This window comes from Eurosta solidaginis, chromosome 1 (assembly GCF_040869045.1).
Source record: "Eurosta solidaginis isolate ZX-2024a chromosome 1, ASM4086904v1, whole genome shotgun sequence".
In the NCBI taxonomy this organism is placed as follows: Eukaryota; Metazoa; Arthropoda; class Insecta; order Diptera; family Tephritidae; genus Eurosta; species Eurosta solidaginis.
Window position 1 is genome coordinate 42,513,898 of NC_090319.1, and position 20,695 is coordinate 42,534,592.

General features: G+C 38.4%; 1 protein-coding gene across 6 annotated transcripts in view; it reads right to left on the reverse strand.

Annotated features, from left to right (window-relative positions):
- Nucleotides 1-20,695, reverse strand: part of LOC137237010 (probable G-protein coupled receptor No18) — an 81,600-nt gene that overhangs the window by 8,990 nt on the left and 51,915 nt on the right. For 5 of the 6 annotated variants that reach the window (XM_067760254.1, XM_067760175.1, XM_067760407.1 and 2 more), the window contains 2 exons: nt 14,704-15,214; nt 14,438-14,540 (listed from right to left, as the gene is read on the reverse strand). In XM_067760254.1, coding sequence (XP_067616355.1) covers nt 14,438-14,540; nt 14,704-15,052 — 452 coding nt within the window. In that variant the 5' untranslated portion in view covers nt 15,053-15,214. Of the gene's footprint in view, nt 1-14,437; nt 14,541-14,703; nt 15,215-20,695 lie in introns of those variants that run through there. The other variant, XM_067760559.1, reaches the window with a different exon arrangement.

A 20,695-nucleotide genomic window follows, 5' to 3' on the forward strand; every position in this document is an offset into this window, starting at 1 on the left:
TCTGGCGCTTTCCGTGTGACCTACTACCTTATGCAATTCGTCGGGCAGGGTCATATAAATTTCGGTTTCAATAGCTCCATTAAGGTACGCACTTACAAAATCGAGTTGGTGAACTTCCAAACCCATTTCTGCAGAAATGGCCATAACCGAGCGGATAGTGTTAGGCCTGGCTACAGGTGCGAAGGTCTCGCTATAGTCAATACCGGCTCTCTGGGTGAAGCCTTTCGCTACAAGCCTAGCCTTCCTGCTTTCGATGCTTCCATCTGACTTGTATTTGGTGCGTAGCGCCCATTTTGATTCTACGACCTTCTTCCCAATAGGACGATCTACTATTTCCCATGTATTGTTTGCGAGAAGTGTGCGATATTCTTTTAGCATGGCCTTTTTCCATTCGGTTGCTTCGGGACTAGCGAGTGCTTCTGCGTGGTTTCCTGGATCTGTACTTTGTATCAATGCTGTGCTATAAGAACTATCTTCGATTTGTGCGTTTTCATCATTTGCCGAACTTTCGTCACTCGAGGGTATTTCGATGACCGGTACCATGTTGTGCTCTAACCGTGGTCTGCCGCGCGACTTGGTCCGTATTTTCTTTCGGCGACCTCTCCCTCGTTTCATTGCTCGGATATCGTTTACTGCAGGAGGACCCTTTATTTCTTCGTTTGGTTGTGGCTGCTCTGTTGGACATACGTCGATCTGTGTATTTGTTTTATTCGGTGTCGGTTGCAATTGCATTTCGATATCGTTTGTGTAAAATTCCTCGTACGTATCTGGCTTATTCTGCGAAGTAAATACGACGTCCCTGCTGCGACGTATCTTTCTAGAGTTGGGATCCCACAGGCGGTAACCTTTCGACGTTTCAGAATAGCCTACGAATATGCATTTTATCGACTTTGATTTAAATTTACATTTGTTCGTCGTTTTGTCTAGCATGTATGCAATGCAGCCAAATTTTTGTAAGTAACCACCATGTGGGGCCTTCCCAGTCCATATTTTGTATGGTACTTCACCATTTAAACTTTGCGATGGGCAACGATTGCGCAAATAATTCGCCGTGTTGACAGCTTCTGCCCAATAAGCCGGCGGGAGGCCAGATTGGATTAACATGCATCTAGCCATTTCTAAAATGGTTCTGTTTTTGCGCTCGGCTACTCCGTTCTGCTGTGGCGTATACTCAATAGTAAACTCTTGCCGTATGCCTTCGGCTTTCAAAAAGTCTCTCATAGCGTTACATGTGTACTCGGTACCATTGTCGCTGCGCAAACATTTTATTCTTTTGCCTGACTGTGTTTCGACCAAACTTTTGTACTCTTTAAATTTATCTATGACTTCGCTTTTGTGTTTCAAAAAATATATTGTACACCATTTGCTCTTGTCATCGATGAACGTGACGAAGTATTGCGACCCTGCGAATGATTGTGTTTTCATGGGCCCGCCCGAATTGCAGCAAATAAAGCACTGTCGCACATCAAAAGACATTTGGGACAAACTGCATTCTTTTTATCAATCGCGCGGGCCAGCGCGAAAGTCTATGTTACTTAAGTCACCCATACTGCACAAAATGTGTCCTAATGATGACATTCGGGAACATCTACGAAAATTCTCCGATATAGTCGACAAGCTAGTAGAAATGGATTTAGTTGTCATAGAGGAGCTTCTGACTGTCCTGCTCCTGTACACCATTCCAAACGAATTTGAAACCTTTAGAATCGCCATCGAGTCTCAGGAAAAGCTACCGAAATTAGAAATCCTGAAAGTGAAATTGCTTGAAGAGTTTGAGGCACGCAACAGAAATGGCACGGCAACGCATGAAGATGTCTTATACGCGAATAGAAACAGCGGAAACAAGAAACCCAGCAATTATCAGCATTCAAACAATTCAGATCAAAAAAGGGCCACCTTTAAGTACGCATGCCATACTTGCGGAAAGATTGGGCACAAGGCCAGGGAGTGCAAATCTAAGGCATTTAAAAACAAAGGTCAGAGACGAAACCAGAATGATTCAACGTGTAATGCAGAAGAGGTGGTTTTAGGCGCAAGCAACGTTCTGGCAAGTGACAAATGGTGCCTCGATTCGGGTGCATCGTCCCACATGTGCTCGTCTAATGCGAAATTCCAATCCCTTGAAGAATCGACCGGCAAGACATTAGCTTTAGCCAATAATAGTCTCACGAAAATAGCAGGCCACGGAATAGTAAAGGTCACGTCAAATACAGGCTGCAACGTTACACTTAAAGATACTCTATACGTACCGGACCTGCGTACAAATTTATTGTCAGTGTCAAAAATGACTCAACACGGTCTCGACGTAAAATTTACGGGAACAAAAGCCATCGTAACAAATAAATCGACAGGCGCAAAAGTTTTCATAGCAGAGCGTGAAAACAACTTGTATTACGTCGAAGAACAAGCTGAATCGGCAGCGTTAGCCAGCCCTAAAATAACGACGCTCCAGGATTGGTACGAAGCATTCGGCCACCTAAACGAAAAAGACCTCAAAGCAATCATCGAAAAAAGAAAAGTTCTCGGCGTCAACGCAAACACTAAAACGAGTTTAACAACATGTACTACCTGCATTCAGGGAAAGCAAGCTCAGCAACCATTTCAAAAATCGAACCGCACTACCAAAGACATTCTAGAGTTAGTGCACAGCGACGTATGCTGGGCCCATAACCTGTGATGGATTCCATATAAGTCGCAATTAAACGCAGAGTCTAAATTCAATGTGTTCTCTTTTATTATAATTCACCGGAAGAAAAAAAGAAAGGAAAAAAGGAATATAGATACAGTATAGAGTGGAGACAATTTTGTCTATACCGCATGGTGATGCCAGATCTGTATTTTGTTAATTAGTTTCAACACCAATAATATCTAGGAATAAAAACCGAACCGTTAGTAATGCAATGAAGCATTTCTAGATTTTTTTTGGCTTAAAGAAAGTTTAAATAAACTAAATTATAAATGCTAAATACTCCTCAAATTGTCATTTCAACGCTTATGAAGGCGATAAATTTTTACGATAATTATTGTATTGGAAAATTTGTATAGGAAAAAAAGTTTAACTGATATAAATTCGACATACTGAGTGTAAACTTAAAAAGTTAGTTTTTTATTTCAATTAAAAACAAGTAAGGAACGCTAAGTTCGGGTGTAATCGAACATTACATACTCAACTGAGAACTTTGTAGACAAAATAAGGGAAAATCGCTATGTAGGAAAATGAACCTAGGGTGACTCCATAATGTGTTTGTACGATATGGGAATCAGCTGAAAGGTGTTAATGAGTATTTTAAAAGGGCGTGGGCCGTAGTTGTATAGGTGGACGCCTTTCGAGATCTCGCCATAAAGGTGGACCAGGGGGGAATCTAGAATGTGTTTTTAAGATATGGATATCAAATTCAAGGTATTAATGGGGATTTTAAAAGGGAGTGCCCCTAGTCGTATATGTGAAGACGTTTTCGAGATATGGACCAAAATGTGAACCAGTGTGACCCAGAACATCATCTGTCGGTACCGCTAATTTATTTATATATGTAATACCGCGAATACTATTCCTGCCATGATTCGCCCTGTAGGACCTTTTAATTTTCTTCTACTTAATATGGTAAGTGTCACACCCATTTTACAAAGTTTTTTCTAAAGTTATATTTTGCGTCAAAAAACCAATCCAATCACCATTTTTCTACCATTTTTTCGTATTTGGTATAGAATTATGGCATTTTTTCATTTTCCGAAATTTTCGATCATAGCGGATTTCGCCCATTTTTAATACCAAGATTAAATGAGTTCAGGTAAGACCGTGAACTGAGTTTAGTAAAGATATATCGATTTTTGCTCAAGTTATTCTGTTAACGGCCGATCGGAAGGACAGACGGTCGACTATGTATAAAAACTGGGCATGACTTCAACTGATTTCGCCAATTTTCACAGAAAACAGTTGCCATCATAGAGGCAATGCCCAAACCAAATTTCACATGGATTGGTAAATTTTTGTTCGACTTATGGCATTAAAAGTATTTTAGACAAATTAAATAAAAACGGGCGGAGCCACGCCCATTTTGAAATTTTCTTTTATTTTAGCATTTTTTTTTTTTTTTTTGACATAGTTTACTTATATACTCTAAAGATATAAAATTTTTTTAAAATTTGACTTTTAAAATTTTTTTTTTTCAAGTGTGCGTGTTTGTCATCAGATTTTGCTAATTTTTTTTAACACACGTATCGTAACGGGGGTAACTTTGTTGCCAAATTTCATCATGATATCTTTAACGGTTACCAAACTAAAGCTTGCAAAACTTTTAAAGTACGTTCTTTTAAAAATGGGCGGTGCCACGCCCATTGTTCAAAATTTTTACAATTTTCTATTCTGCGTCATAAGGTCAACCCACCTACCAAGTTTCATTGCTCTATCCGTCTTGGATAATGAATTATCGCACTTTTTCGGTTTTTAGAAATTTTCGATATCGAAAAAGTGGGCGCTTTTATAGTACTATTTCGGACTTGGCTACATGAATTTCTTTTTTCGCCCAGATCATTTCGATATATGGAAGTTATATCTATATCGATTAGTTTATGCCGTTACAGGGTACCGTTATGCGAACAAAATTAATATACTCTGAGAGCTCTGCTCAGCTGAGTATAAAAAGTTAAGGAAATGTTTCTGTTTAAATGAGTTTCGATTAAAAAAAGAAAAAAAATGTCCAAAATTTCGAAGGCAGTTCGAATTTTTCGATGATATGTTGTTTCGATGTTTTTCATAACTTATTTTGAACAAATTCGCTTTTTTCTTGTTCTCTGAAAAGACTCAATTTATTCAAATGTACGCACATTTTTATTTTTCACTTCATCGTTTCACGGAAACAGAATTCCACCCCAACTAATGCCAGTGCTTATGAACAAATAATTACAGGGTTGATGTTTAGCAGACAGTTTCGGACATAAAATAATTTATCAAAAAATTTAAATGATTATAAATTCGATATAAATCTACATGATGACAGTTAGTGTCTAATTAAAAAAAAAACTAGGAAGAGCTAAAGAAATTTTTGAATCTCGATTGAACAAATAAAAACTATTTACCAAAATTTCGAAAGTAGTTCCAGTTTTTCGAAGAAGCGTTGTACGTAGAGAGTTTTGAATTAACTAAAAGGCTTTCAAATAAAAATTCATCTGCCTTAACAGAGGCATAACAAATTCGAATAGAGCTCACACACCTGCTTGGAAAACTAGCATAACAAAAATTACAGAAGCTCGGCCTTAACATTCTCATAGGTGCTATGTTTTTATCTTAAGTTAACTTCCTATTTAAATCTATGCAGTTCAAGACTAAAAATTGAGAAAAAACTTGTGAAAAGCAAAAATACTTAAAAATTACGAATTTCGAAAATAACTTTTTCGATAATTTTTGGTTTACATTTACTCGTTTAAAAATAAGATATCGATAATTTTAACAAAACTAAGAAATCATCTTCCTATTTAAGCTTCAACAAGTAAGGAAGGCTAAGTTCGGGTGTAAGCGAACATTACATACTCAGCTAAGAGCTTTGGAGACAAAATAAGGGAAAATAACCATGTAGGAAAATGAACCTAGGGTAACCCTGGAATGTGTTTGTATGACATGGGGTCAAATGGAAGGTATTAAAGAGTATTTTAAAAGGGAGTGGGCCATAGTTCTAAAGGTGAACCATGGGTGACTTTAGAATGTGTTTGTACGATATGGAAATCAACTGAAAGGTGTTAGTGAGCATTATAAAAGGGAGTGGGCCTTAGGTCTATAGGTGGACGCCTTTTCGAGATATCGCCATAAAGGTGGGGCAGGGGTGACTCTATAATGTGTTGTACGATATGAGTATCAAATGAAAGGTGTTAATTAGTATTTTAAAAGGGAGGGGCCCTAGTTCTATAGGTGGACGCCTTTTCGAGATATCGCCATAAAGATGGACCAAGGGTGACTCTAGAATGTGTTTTTACGATATGGGTATGAAATGAATGGTGTTAGTGAGTATTTTAAAAGGGAGTGGGCCTTAGTTCTATATGTGAACGCTTTTTCCAGATATCGCCATATAGGTGGACCAGGGGTGACTCTATAATGCGTGTGTACGATATAGGTATCAAATAAAAGGTGTCAAAAGGGAGACGGCCTTAGTTCTATAGGTGAACGCCTTTTCGAGATAACGCCTTAAGGGTGGACCAGGGGTGACTATATAATGTGTTTGTACGATATGGGTATCAAATGAAAGGTGTTAGTGAGCATTTAAAAGGGAGTGGCCCCTAGTTGTATATGTGAAAGCGTTTTCGATATATCTACCAAAATGTGGACCAGGGTGACCGAGAACATCATCTTTCGGGTACCGCTAATTTATTTATATTTGTAATACCACGAACAGTATTCCTGCCAAGATTTCAAAGGCTTTTGATTTCGCCCTGCAGAACTTTTTCATTTTCTTCTACTTAATATGGTAGGTGTCCCACCCATTTTACAAAGTTTTTTCTAAAGTTATTTTTGTGTCAATAAACCAATCCAATAACCATGTTTCATCCCTTTTTTCGTATGTGGAATAGAATTATGGCATTTTTTTTCATTTTCCGTAATTTTCGATTTCGAAAAAGTGGGCGCGGTGTTTGTCGGATTTCGGCCATTTTTTGTACCAAGATAAAGTGAGTTCAGATAAGTACGTGGACTAAGTTTAGTAAAGATATATCGGTTTTTGCTCAAGTTATCGTGTTAACGGCCGAGGGGAAGGACAGGTGGTCGACTGTGTATAAAAACTGGGCGTGGCTTCAACCGATTTCACCCATTTTCACAGAAAAGAGTAGAATCTTTGCCGCTACCAAATTTCAGAAGGATTGGTAAATTTTTGTTCGACTTATGGCATTAAAAGTATTCTAGACAAACTAAATGAAGAAGGGTGGAGCAACACCCATTTTGAAATTTTCTTTTATTTTTGTATTTTGTTTCATTATATCATTACTGGTGTTGAATGTTGACATAATTTAGTTATATACAGTAAAGATATTCAATTTTTTGTTAAAATTTGACTTTTAAAACAATTTTTTTTTTTAAAGTGGGCGTGTTCTTCATCCGATTTTTCTAATTTTTATTTAGCACATATATGGTAATATTAGTAACGTTTCTGCCAAATTTCATCAGAATATCTTCAAAGACTGCAAAATTACAGCTTGCAAAACTTTGTAATTACCTTCTTTTAAAAGTGGGCGGTGCCACGCCCATTGTCCAAAATTTTACTAATTTTCTATTCTGCGTCATAAGGTCAACCCACCTACCAAGCTTCATCGCTTTATCCAACTTTGGCAATGAATTATCGCATTTTTTCAGTTTTTCGAAATTTTTTGTTTTAATATCAAATGTTTCCAAACAAGATTGTGGATTTTTAGTAGTCAAACAAAATATGAGTGTACAATAAAAAATCGGCTGTGGAAACGAAAACTGTAGGTATCCAAAACATCATAAGCAATTTAGTTTAGTTCATTTTATTTTCTAAATTCGGAAATTTTTCGAAGTTCTTATTAACACGCTTTTATTAGCTTTGCCGTTATGTAACGGAATCCTTGAGCTTAATTTCTACCGATTTCTAGAAGTCTGATTAATTTGAAACTTTGACAACGTATCAAGGACCGATGACAATGCATTATTGTGATGGTGTGGTGACATAAGGTCAACGGCCATAAGGTCACTTGGCCTTATTACCACTTTGAATGGCCATAAGTTTGATTGAAACTTTACACACGCATCAAGGCTCGACGACAATGCATTAATGTGATGGTGCGGTAACATAAGGTCAACGGCCACAAAGTCAATTGGCCTTATTACCACTTTGATTGGACATAAGTTTGATTAAAACTTTGCCCACGTATCAAGGCTCGATGACAATGCATTAATGTGATGGTGTGGTGACATAAGGTCAACGGCCATAAGGTCAATTGGCCTTTTACTACTTTGAATGGCCATAAGTTTGATTGAACCTTTACACACGTATCAAGGCTCGATGACAATGCAATAATGTGATTGTGGGGTCACATAAGGTTAACGGACATAAGGTCAATTAAACTTGTGACCACCCCAAATGGCCATAGATTTGAAACATTGCACATAATGCGAAAAACGCATTCCTTTATTAATGATAGAAGTGGATGCCTGGCACATCTACGAAAGAGCATACTGGAGCCCTTTTTAACACGCTTTTATTAGCTCGGCCTGTATCTATCTATGTATCTATGTATCCATGTATGTATGTAACGGAATCTGGAGTGGAGCCGAGAGCCCCGGTAATGCAGAGCTCCGAACTCCGTTGCACCTTTTGAAGCATTTTAAGATAGGTACTTTTAGCTAGTGCAGGCCACCAGACAAAGGCACCATAAAGAAGAATCGGGCGCACAATGGCTGTGTAAATACAGTAGGTCACCTTAGGAGAGAATCCCCAGGAGGTGCCAATTGCCCTCTTGCAGGTGAACAGCTCTGCTGCTGCCTTCTTGGATCGCTTCACTATATGGTCACTCCATAATAGCTTCCTATCCAGAATGACTCCCAAATACTTGACTTGATCGCTAAACGCTAAGAACGTACCCCCTATTCTTGGCGGTGTAAGTTTTGGTACTTTGTACCTCCTCTTGAAGAGAACAAGCTCGGTTTTATCCGGGTTGACTTCCAAACCTGTGGCGGGTTGTACTCCTGGAGCAGCTCCAGGATGTCAGCTGGGTCCGTTGGCGTCACTGGAACCCAGGCTCTAGCCCTTGGGCGTGATGGGATATCACGCGCCTCCACTACCTTGACATTGCTCTGGAACCACCCTGCATCGGTGTAAGATGGCGGTGGACCAGGGTTCCCTTTTTAACCTTAACGGCCATTGTAGCGTGCGCGGCCTCGATCCACTTCCACTGTTGTTTCGGGATCCTGCCATCTTCGCTGATCTCGTCTATAAAGCCAATGATCTGCCGACCCTTGGCAATTTCGGCGAAAGACCGCGTCTAGCCGCCCTGCGTCTTGGCTCTTTTCGGTGCCGTGGGGTTGGATTCATCCATGGACCGCTGGCGTTTCGAGGTTTCAACACTCTCGACCAAAACTTTTAAAATTACTTGAACTAAAAAATTAAAAATAAATAATAGTTTAAAAAACTAAAATAACACGCTTTTATAGCAAACCGAACTAAAAAATATAAAATAATTTTCAAATTAAAAAGAGTTTATATAACAGTAGTAGAAGGTCAAACAATCGTTTATAGTTAATCACCTCAAAATAAATTTATAATAAAATTTAAGTTATTAACAGAATAATTTAATTAACAGTAAAAAGCGTGGAGTGCTTGATATTGAATGTTACAATCATTCTATTGGCAACTATCTGAGAGGAAAGATACGAAATGTAGTCAAATGCACCCCACGCTTTTTAGTCTGAATTAAATTATTCTCTTAATAACTTAAATTTTATTATAATTTTATTTTGAGGTGATTAACCATAAACGATTTTTTGACCTTCTACTACTGTTATATAAACTCTTTTTAATTTGAAAATTATTTTCTATTTTTTACTGCGGTTTGCTATAAATGCGTGTTTTTTTTTGTTTTTATACCTTTCATGAAAATGAAATGGTATATTAATTTCGTCACGAAACCGAAAATTGTAAGTCCTTAAAGGAAAACAGATAGACCCACCATTAAGTATACCGAAATAATCAGGTTGAAGAGCTGAGTTGATTTAGACATGTCCGTCTGTCCGTCTGTACGTCTGGTGAGCGAGTGTATTTGGGTGTCCGATTAGACATTTGCCGGAACCGACCGGATCGGACCACTATAGCATATATCCTCCATACAACCGATTTTTCAGAAAATTAGGATTTTTGTAATATCTTACCCAATTTAACAGATTGAAGCTTCAAACTTCACCATATACTTTCGTATATTCCACATATTGTTGCCTGAAAAAATTGATGAGATCGGTCGTATATATAGTATATATCCCCCCCAACCGATTGTTCAGATAAGGAACTTTTCGTAATTACTGCCCTATTTTAAGAGCTAGAGGCTTCAAATTTCAATGAATGCTTACGTATATAGCATATATTGTTGTCTGAAAAAATCATAGAGATCGGTTGTATATATAGTATATATCTCATACAACCGATTGTTCAGATAAGAAACTTTTCGCAATTTCTACCCCATTTTAACAGCTATAAGCTTCAAATACTATATATGTATTGTTGTGTCAAAAAATCATAGAGATCGGTGATATATATAATATATATATGATGGTATATATAGTATATATATAGTATATATATATTTTTTTTGCGATTTCGGCCCCATTTTAACAGCAAGAAGCTTCAAATTTCACCAAATGCTTACGTGTATAGCATATATTGATGTCTGAAAAAATCATAGAGATCGGTGGTATATATATTATATACTTCATATAAACTGTCATTTTTGCCCCTTTTTTACGGCTAGAATCTTCAAAATTCATCAAATTTCATCAAATAGTTACGTTTACGTCATATATTTTTAAAATACGTGATACGTAGTCATAGTTTTTACATGCAGACCACAAAAAACGTGAAGCTTTGCATCCTCACACAGATTACCTACCTGTTTTTTATTTTATATTTATCTTAAAAATCGTTAGTGTATATAGATCTGTTCACTATATATTTCTTATCTTATACATCCGATTATTTGGAGATTACGAACGGGATAAGATTATTGTTCAGCCCCATTCATGAAAGGTATGAAGTTTTCGGCACAGCCGAAGACAGTCCCATTCTTACTTGTTTTAAACTATTATTTATTTTTGTTTTTTATTATGAAAACAAGTAGCTTAAGCATAGTTCTAGAAGAAGTAAAACATAAAATAAAATAAATAAATGTAAGGCGCGATAACCTCCGAAGAGATCTAAGGCCGAGCTTCTCTTCCAATTTGCGTCGTGCTCCTCTTGATTTTCCCTACAAATTGGCCGGACGGGACCTGCATGTTTTATGCCGACTCCGAACGGCATCTGCAAGGCAGATGAGTTTTCACTGCGAGCTTTTCTTGGCAGAAATACACCCGGAGCGCTTGCCAAACACTGCCGAGGGGCGACCCCGCTTAGAAAAATTTTCTTTTAATTGAAAACCTTATTTCTAAAATTTTGATGTTGCTTTGCCCGGGGTGCGAACCCAGGGCATACGGTGTGATAGGCGGAGCACGCTACCATCACATCACGGTGGCCGCCAAACAAACGAAGTAAAACATAGCAAATATAATTGTCACATATTCGAAAGTATTTCTATGTTCGGAAACTACTCGTCATATTAAAAAAAAAAACACAACAAAAAAATAGAAAATTTGCGAAGTAATACTACTTTTAAAACGAAAGAAATGAAAGTAACAACATAAAGAAAGTCTCGCTCATAGAAGCCAAAATATTAAGTAGTCAAAACTTCGAAAGCAGTTTGATTTTAGAAATGTCACTAATAATAGCCACATCATTGAAAATAGTACCAATCTCACAAATTGCTCGGGTCCTTTGAGTTAATGTTGAAACAAATTGTTTAGTGGGAAAATTACCTTAGGTTAGGTTAGGTTAGATTCAAGTGGCTGCCGCCCACATCGGAGCGGCACACTTAGGCCTTTATAGGCCCATTGTGAAACCACACGGATTTGTTCCTACTCTCCTAATCAAACCACTACGTTTTGTTTGTGAAGCTATCTAAGCGTCGGGTATTCACCTCAGCTATATCAGTCAGATCTACGAGAAACATCTTGCCCATAAAACGCTGCCTTATTCTACCGAGCGCTGGGCATTCACAGAGTAGATGCCTAACAGTTTCAGGCTCCTCTTCATTGCCGTAGCTTCTACAATAATTATTAAATGGAGCGCCAATGCTTTCCGCATGCGGTCCAATACAAACATGACCAGTGAAAAGACCTACAACAGAGGAAATATCCTTCTTTCGGAGGGTGAGAAGCTCTCGCGATCACTTCTCATTCTATTCCGGTCATGTGAGTTTTGCCGTGTGGCATCTATCATGATGCTTCCACCTGGCTCCCGCTTCCATCAGTAGACCTCCTTTATCTTGAGCATGCAGGTGGAGAGCGGCATATCCAACCTCTTCCAGGATGGCGAAAGTGGAAGGTAGGTACCCTTTCTTGCAAGCTCATCTGCCATCTCATTACCTGGTATGCCCTTGTGTCCCGGAACCCATACTAGATGCAGAGTAAACTATTCAGCCATCACGTTAAGTGATCTGCGACAGCTTACTACAGTTTCAGAATTAGTTGTGACAGAGTTACGCGCTTTCAGTGCTGCTTGACTGTCTGACAAAATATAAATTTGCTTCTGAGAGACTGCCTTCTGCCTGAAGCAGTCCACAGCGTCTTGAATGGCCGCAATCTCGGCCTGAAATACGCTAGAGTGAAGGCGAAATGATATCTGTATCTCCAATCGTTCCGAATAGACACCGGAAGGCGAAGCGATTTTTGTATCTCCAATTGTTCCGAATAGACACCCCTTCGACCTTGTTATCCAGTTTAAATCCATCTGTATAGATCTGAATGCTGTTAGTGGGCCAATCAGGGTCATTCACCCACTGTTCTCTCTCAGGGATTAATATCTCGTATCCCTTGTTAAAGTAGGTATGTGGTTTGCAGAAAACTGTCCATTCTGCTATGCAGAATCTGTCGAGAATTTCAGTATGGTTGCAGTGAGACCATGTGGTCAGTTTCCTCAGCCAAATGCTGCACATGCTGCATATTTTATGCCTACTATATCTATGGGTAGTAGGTTCAGTACATTCATAACTTCCGCTGGCGTTGTGCTGATGGTTCCTCTTATGCATGGTAGTGCAGATCTTTGCACCTTTTGAAGAGCAAGAACCATCGAGGATTTATTCAGGGCGGGCCACCATACCGCCACGCCGTATAGCAATATTGGCCTAACTATGGCCGTGTATATCCATGCACTACCATAGGGACATACCCAGTTTCCGTCCAATTGCTCCTTTTCATGTGTAGAGGGCAACCGTGGCCTTACGGACCTTAAGAAAACAAGAAAGAAAGAAAAGAGAAAGAAAGGAAAGATACCCCAGAAACCATGGTCAAGAATCATTTCCGTATAACAAGGCCATTAATGGGTCAGACACACAGCCCTGATTCTGATCTAAGCTGGACACCGTCCTGCCATCGCACAGACTCAATACTGTAGTGTCCATTTTCAGTCGGCATCCTCTTGGAGGGTTCAGTTGGGGATTTGTGCCAACCGAAAATTATCTTACTTCTGAACAAAAATTGATAAGAATGCAAAAAAAGAAAAAACCTTGCCCAGATTTACCGGCGAGGCGATTTAGGCTGAGCTTCTCGAATACAACTTCAATGTGAATATCGAATTATTTTTCGACAAATATGTATCTACATTGCAATAGTGTTTTTAGATAATGAATCATTTCAATAGGTTCAAAATAATAGTAGTTTTCAACATTATTTAGCTATTTTTATTAAAATTTTTCAATGTTCATATTTTTATTTCTGAGTTCGAAAATTCTTCGAAATTCTGATTTTTTCATAATAATATGAAACAAAGAAGGAAGTAAAGCAAACCAAATTATACTGCCACATCTTGGGAAGTATTTCGATATTCAGACCATGGTATTGAGATTAGTAATATCCAAGAGAATAAATAAATGTAAGGCGCGATAACATCCGAAGAGATTTTAGGCCGAGGTTCTCTTCCTATTTGCATCGTGCTCCTTTTAATTTTTCCTACAAATTGATTGGGCGGGACCTACTTGTTTTATGCCGACTGCATCTGCAAGGCAGATGAGTTTTCACTGAGACCTTTTTATGGCAGAGATACACTCGGAGTGCTTGCCAAACACTGGCGAGGTGCGAACCCGCTTAGAAACATTTACTTCTAATTGAAAAAACTCGTTTCTAAAATTTTGATGTTGCTTTGACCGGGGCGTGCACCCAGGATCTTCGGTGTGGCAGGCAGAGCACTCTACCATCATACCACGGCGGGCGGCCGCCAATAGTAATATCCAAAACTTCGAAAAAATGTTGATTTAAAAAAATTCATATTTTTATTTCCGAATTCGAACATTTTTCGAAACTCATATTTTGGTCTCTTACTGAGACAAAAAATGGTTTAAGAAGAAATTAATGCAAAACAAGTTGAAATCCCATATGTTCGAAGGTATTTCGATTTTCAAAAATTGCTCTTGATGTTTGAAAACAAGCAGCTTAACAAAAGTATTTACGAATTGAGACTACACCTGAAACGAAAGTAATAAAACTACAATCATTAAGAAACTCCTAATTTTACAAAAGTGGCTACATCTACGAAAATAATCCAAATACCGCAAATTGAGTTATTTGAGTTAAGGCTGAGTAAATGTTTTAGTAAGAAATTTCTCTAGCTTCGAAAAAAAAACCAATTAAATAAGTTGAACTTACCTATCCACACTTATGGCACACAGACTAAGTATAGACGCAGTACAAAGTAAAATATCCAGTGATATCCAAATATCACAGAGTATCCAACCAAGAGGCCAGGAGCCTAAAAATAGAAGTTAAAAATTTGTTAAATGAGCTCAGCAGTGAATTGTTGACATTTTGATTTTTCAGAGCAGTTTGAAATACTCGCCAAAATACAGTTATTTAAATAGAAAATAAGAGGTAGTAATACAGTTATTAACAAAATCTGCCTTTGCTACACTCACCCATTAAATGTACCGCCACAGCAGGTGGCATTACGAAAGTACCCACTAGAAAATCCGCTACTGCTAAACTCATCACAAAACAATTGGTGACAGTACGTAAGCGACGCGTTGTTATTATTGCAGATATCACTAATATGTTCCCCAGTGCGGTGACTAAAATAAGTATACATGAAACAGTGATCATACAGATGCCCTGCCATGTTACTAATATATCGTATAAATATATGCGCTCCTCTAACGATTGTTCAGTTCCATAATCGCTTGCATTTGATATGCTTAGAACGCTTGCGTGTGCGTCGGAAAAGATCGTACTGTTAACGATTCTTTGATCCTTAATTAATTGAGACATATGTATGTATGTATGTATTAAGTCTATTATTCTACTACTCTGTGGTGTTGATGTGTTTTAGGTGAGAGGTTTGAGACTTTTTGTATGATGGCCCTCATTATATATCTTTCGCTCACTAATTTGCTCAGATGAGATATTCCTTTGTTGATTTACACAACTTCACTGAAAGTAAAGAAAAAACAAATTTATTAATATATTAATAATAATAAGGGAAAAGATGGAGGAAGACCTGTTTTCTCCTGGTGCACCAAATTGACGTCAGTTCTGGCGAAACTGGGATAGCTGATGTTTTTGTGTTAAAAGTGCTTCGCGCCTTTCAATGGGTACGACCACTCACAAATTATCATCAAAGTCCTCAGGCCTCTAACGGGAGTCCAACGGCACTGGCAGTTTCAACAGAGGCGGGGCATAAGTTGATTAGTGTTAGAGGCGTAGGTTCCACATTACATTGCATACTGGACATACATACGTATGATTCTGAACAAGTAAGAGTTTAACCTGTGACAGTATCCAGAACGAAGATGTGCTAGGGAGACTCGTGTCTGCCTTGGACGTATGCTTTCTTCTTCTGCAAGGTTAGGATATTATATATTGATAACAAGGTTCACCGGCTGCGTCCTGGCAAAGGATCAAACGACTTTCTTGACGGATACCGGACCTCATCACAGTGCTTATGGAGATGTTCCCTTAAAGCTCTTGGAGGCGGGTTAGTGCCAATTTAGCAAAAACTGCGTGTTCAGCATTTCGTTATGTTCTTTAATGTTGAGCTCTTTGGTCTCAGTATGTAGATGATGTTGCAGCATTTTGATAGGCCTGCAGCCTTTTCCAGTAAGTGTTTTGAAGACCATGCGACCAAACTGGTGACGCATAGCACATAAGCGGGCGGCGAATTGCTGTCTACGTGGTTGGCAATATTTCTTTATCTTTTCCCCAAGTGCTGCCGGCAAGCGATTTGACTATTTTGTTGCGGCTTTGTACTTTGGATACAATTTCGGTGGCATGAGCTTTGCAGGTAAGAGTATTATCGGAAGTTACGCTTAAGATCTTTGGGTGCCTGACAGTCGATAGCGTAACACCATTGAATGTCCAATATTTGCGCCTCCCATGTCGTAAATAGAGTAGCCATAGGCTTTTTCGGTGATAATGCCAGGGGTTGCGCGAGTTAAAGAAACTAGAAACACTGCGCAGGTTCCTGTTTATTTTATAAACTATTTCAGCCTTTGGAGATCCAGACCCCGTTGCCATTATCGTGCAGACGTCGGCATAGGAAATGATCGTAAGCCCTTCCGGTGGGGAAGGTAGCTTTGAGGGTAGGGCACCGCCCCGAGTACCTCTTATTTAATTCTCCTAGGCTATGATATTTCGTTCCTAAATTAAACCGACGCTTGCCGACCATGCGGATAATTAACGGTCCATCATCTAGACATGAAGAAGTGGGCGAGCCTTCTATGTCTTGGACTACCGTGCCGTGTTTGACTGTGTCAAAAGCTTTTGACAGGTCGAGTGCCACGATCACCGTGATGGGATTTTTCCTGATTTAGTCTGCAATTTATCTCAGTGTTTATGGCGTTTAGCACGGAAGTGGTGCTATACATTTTACGGAAGCCACATATATGGGTGGCTAGGCGAACATTCACCGTTATATGAGGGAGCATGATGGATTCCAATATCTTCGCTACTGGCGAAAGGAGTGATATCGATCGATATGATTCGCCTTCGGTAGCGATTTGCGAGACTTTAGTAAAGGATTCATCATTGCCATTTTCTATTGTTTGGGAATGCCAAAGTACTTCAACGACAGATTTAAAACGTGCGTTAGGTAGTTTATTTCCTTCAGTGCCAAGGTATTTAGCATTGGCATGGCTATTACGTCTGGACCTATGGAATTTAGAGTCACTGGCCCTTTGAATGACTTACTCAACCTCTGTGGGGGTAATAGTAATGGGTGACAGGTCGTTTGTTTGAACGACGTTTGGCCTTGTCTACTGAAGGATGCATTACAAACTGTCGGCGAAATACGCTCGCATATTTTTTCGAACCCGATCAAGTCGTCACTCTCGGAGTTAGATATGGGAGAATATGTTTTGAGGGATTACGGCTTTGTTGAGTGTGCTGCCCGACTGCTGCTGGACTACCCGGTGGCGATGGGTTAGTACTTTTGATTTGGCAGCTCTTGCGACTTGTTACGCAGCGACCAAATTCGCCTAGGCTGCTGAGCGCCAATTAATTAATAAATTATTGGGTAATATTCACCAAGACCTTGAATAAAATCCACTTTACTGCTTTTGATTGAATTTCAATTGCACAACTTCATATAAAAATGCATTCTATAAATACAAAATAGCATCAAGTGACCACAGGAATTTCGGTTTAAAATTGAATTTAATACGTGAAAATAGCAAGATGGAATATATAAAATAAATACAAAAATGTAATAATGAAAATAGTGAGCATATAAGAGAAAACATTTATCTTAGAGCTCTACAAGCAATTCTGAAGCAGATGTACAAGCACACATAGAACACTCAAAACACATATTACATTAGGGTGGTTCAACAAAATATATTCGTTTTTTCATTAAAAACTTAAGAACTACAAGCAAACACGCGCGCACCTATACAGCAGCATAGTGATGTATAAAACTGAAAATATTCGCTAAAATATTAATCTGTATCCACTTTTGGAAAAGAGGGAGAGAGGGCCACGTATCTTAGGAAATATTTAAATTCGCTATACCACTGAAATTATGTGAAGGTACTCTACTGGACCAAACTAATATTTGGATGATATTGATCCTTATGCAAAAAAGTATTTTCCCTTTTTTTCGAAAAAAGTTTAAAATTGTTTTATTTTAGTTTTTTTATCTTAATTGTATTTAAAAAATTAAGAAGTAAGGCGCTAGTCATTGGTGCCGTTTGTCGTATCGCTGTAGTCGTATCCCTAACATAATCACTGTTTATCGTTACGACGGTAAACAAAAACCAATTGGTTGGATACGATACGGTTACGACCTTAGCGGCACCAATAATCGATTGCATTGATTCCCATAAGGTTGGTCGAATCAGCTGTTATAAGGTTACCGATACGGTTACCGATAAAGCACCTTGTCTATCTGTGTGACAAGCAAGCAGAGTTTAAAGAGACACGATTTTTTTTTTTTTTTTGTATGTAAATCATTCTAGTCTAATGCATCTGTCTACAAAGTCCCACTGTTACATTTTTTGTTTCGTAATAACCTATAATCTTGAACACAACAAAGTTAACTAAAAGCTTACGACATGTCTCAGAGGTGTTAACGCATCGTCGAAGGAAACCAAAAATTTTCTTACTTCCTTACGTACAGAAATAAGTAAGTAGCAAATGAATTGCGTATCGTTTAGTTTCTATAGTAGTAAGTGTTTATGACGCTGTTTCTTTTCATACTTATTTTCTATTCACTTGTCTGCATAGGATTCAAATGAAAAAGACAAAACATTCTGTTAGGAAAAAAAATAACGCAACGAACAGCGGGACGGTCAGTGGGTTGATTGTATCGTAGGGCGCGCCTTCTCTCTCGAAACAAGCTCAAACCATTTGGATCACATTTTAAAAAAATATTGTTTTATATTCTTACGTTGGTGTTGCCATTGAAGATCTTTTTAACGAAACGAGAAGTGCCAATGAATTTATGGATGCCACTTAAACAAATTTTACAAATTTTTTTTATTTCCAAAAAAAATTACTTTTGGAACATGCAAATAAATTTCCAAGAGAAATGCGCTTGAGTTGGTTCCTAACCTTAACACTATATTCTTACAATTTTATAACGTGAAGCTGTGGAAATACTGCAAGCCGCTAATGTACGCTGCTGATGTCTAACTTGTTATGCCTATCCGCTCACCAGAGGATAGGCCAAGTCTTCAAGCAGTTCTGAATAGCCTAGTTGAATGGTGTAACGTTAATGTGATGTCACTTAACCTGCCGAAGTGCAAGCTCATGTGCCTCAAAAGGAAGTCCTACCAATTCCACGAGTATATGTTTAATTACTATACCTTGAAGCGAGTCATTCATTAGCTTCGTAGACTAGGTCGTTACAACGGACCCTAAATTTGACTTTACTCTGCACATTAAATGTTTCGTGAACAGAGCCAAAGCAACTTTTGCGTTCACCAAACACTGGTCGAAGGAATTGGAAGAGCCACGTATTAAAGGAACTTCCTTTATATTTTTGGTTAGACCATTATTGGAATATGCTTCGTTAACCTGGAATACACTTTTCGCGCGTAAGGACTTACCGTGGAAATTTATACAGCTTCCTACGTTACGGAGTTGGAGAGAGATGTTAGGTGTGTTATTTTTAGTAAAGCTTATTAGAGCGATAAATGAATAAACAAATGGTAAATATTCGTTTCTGCTAGGTGAACTTATATTTAATATTCCCATTAGACTATCTAGACGTTTGCAATCACTTCATATAAGCACATGCAGATCAAATTTCGAAGTGCACCAATCTGTCGTTTGTCTGTTGTGTACGGATTTCAATAAGCACTGTAAAAATACCTTCGGCTTGCTGGTAGCAATAAAAAAATGACCACCTCAAATGCGCAATAAATTGGATGGGTGGCTTGGAATCACGTCCTTTCCAACCTTCAACATTAATTCATAGCTCAGCTGATATGGGATGGTAGCTTGGAATCCCGTCATTTTAGACAATGCAGCCCTAATTATTGTGTGATATATATGCAGCAATTAGCTGCTCAAAATCACGTCCATTCTGACACCATTAATAATAAACAATTCCAATTGCTCTGCAACACAGTCCATCACGACAACTTAGTATATTATTTGTATTCTATAGTTCAAATTTCGTTCACTTTGAACACCCTTCAATCATTTTTAGTCTGATAAATATTTAAATTTGTAGTCTAATAAATAAGCAAATAAAATAATAGGAAGCAAAGTTTGGCCACTCACCTACATACTTCTACTCAACATCTTATAATCACTCTTTTGTTCCCGCCGTATCAAGATATATCAGTTTCTGTTCCGAAAAAATATACACCAAAGCCTATTGAGTGTGGGGAGATTCTGAGATTGCTACATGTTTTACGACGTCAACTCCAACCACATGACAATGTAAAAGGGTCGTATGATGTGTATGGACGGGGTTTACCCCTTCTGCAACAGGTACTCGTATAAGAATTTTCATGCCTATTCGCTAATCTGCAGTGCTACATGGAACCACTTTTATATTCCTTTTATTTTATTGAATGCTGCGTAGAATATCGCACTACAGCGGCTGCCCTTTCGAAAGTGCTCTAACTCGGAAAACCTTTGAAGAAAGCCCTTCTTCAGAAATGTTTTCAAAACACCCTGTTAATGGAACAAAATCTGGGATGGGACGTTATTGAGACAAATCCTGAAATAGGGCATTTTTGAAAAAATAGGTTTCAGATAGGGCTTTTTGAACTGGCAGGCGCGAAAGCGCGATAATTTACTCCGTAGTCGATATGGGCCATCCGATTTTTACACAGTCTTATCTTTAAGATACTCCCCTTCACACTTAAGACCCAGCATTTTGCTGGTATAATAATTCTGATCACAGCAAATAAGCTTTATATGTATATTGCACATTTTTTATTGGGTTTGTTGCCACATGTGTTC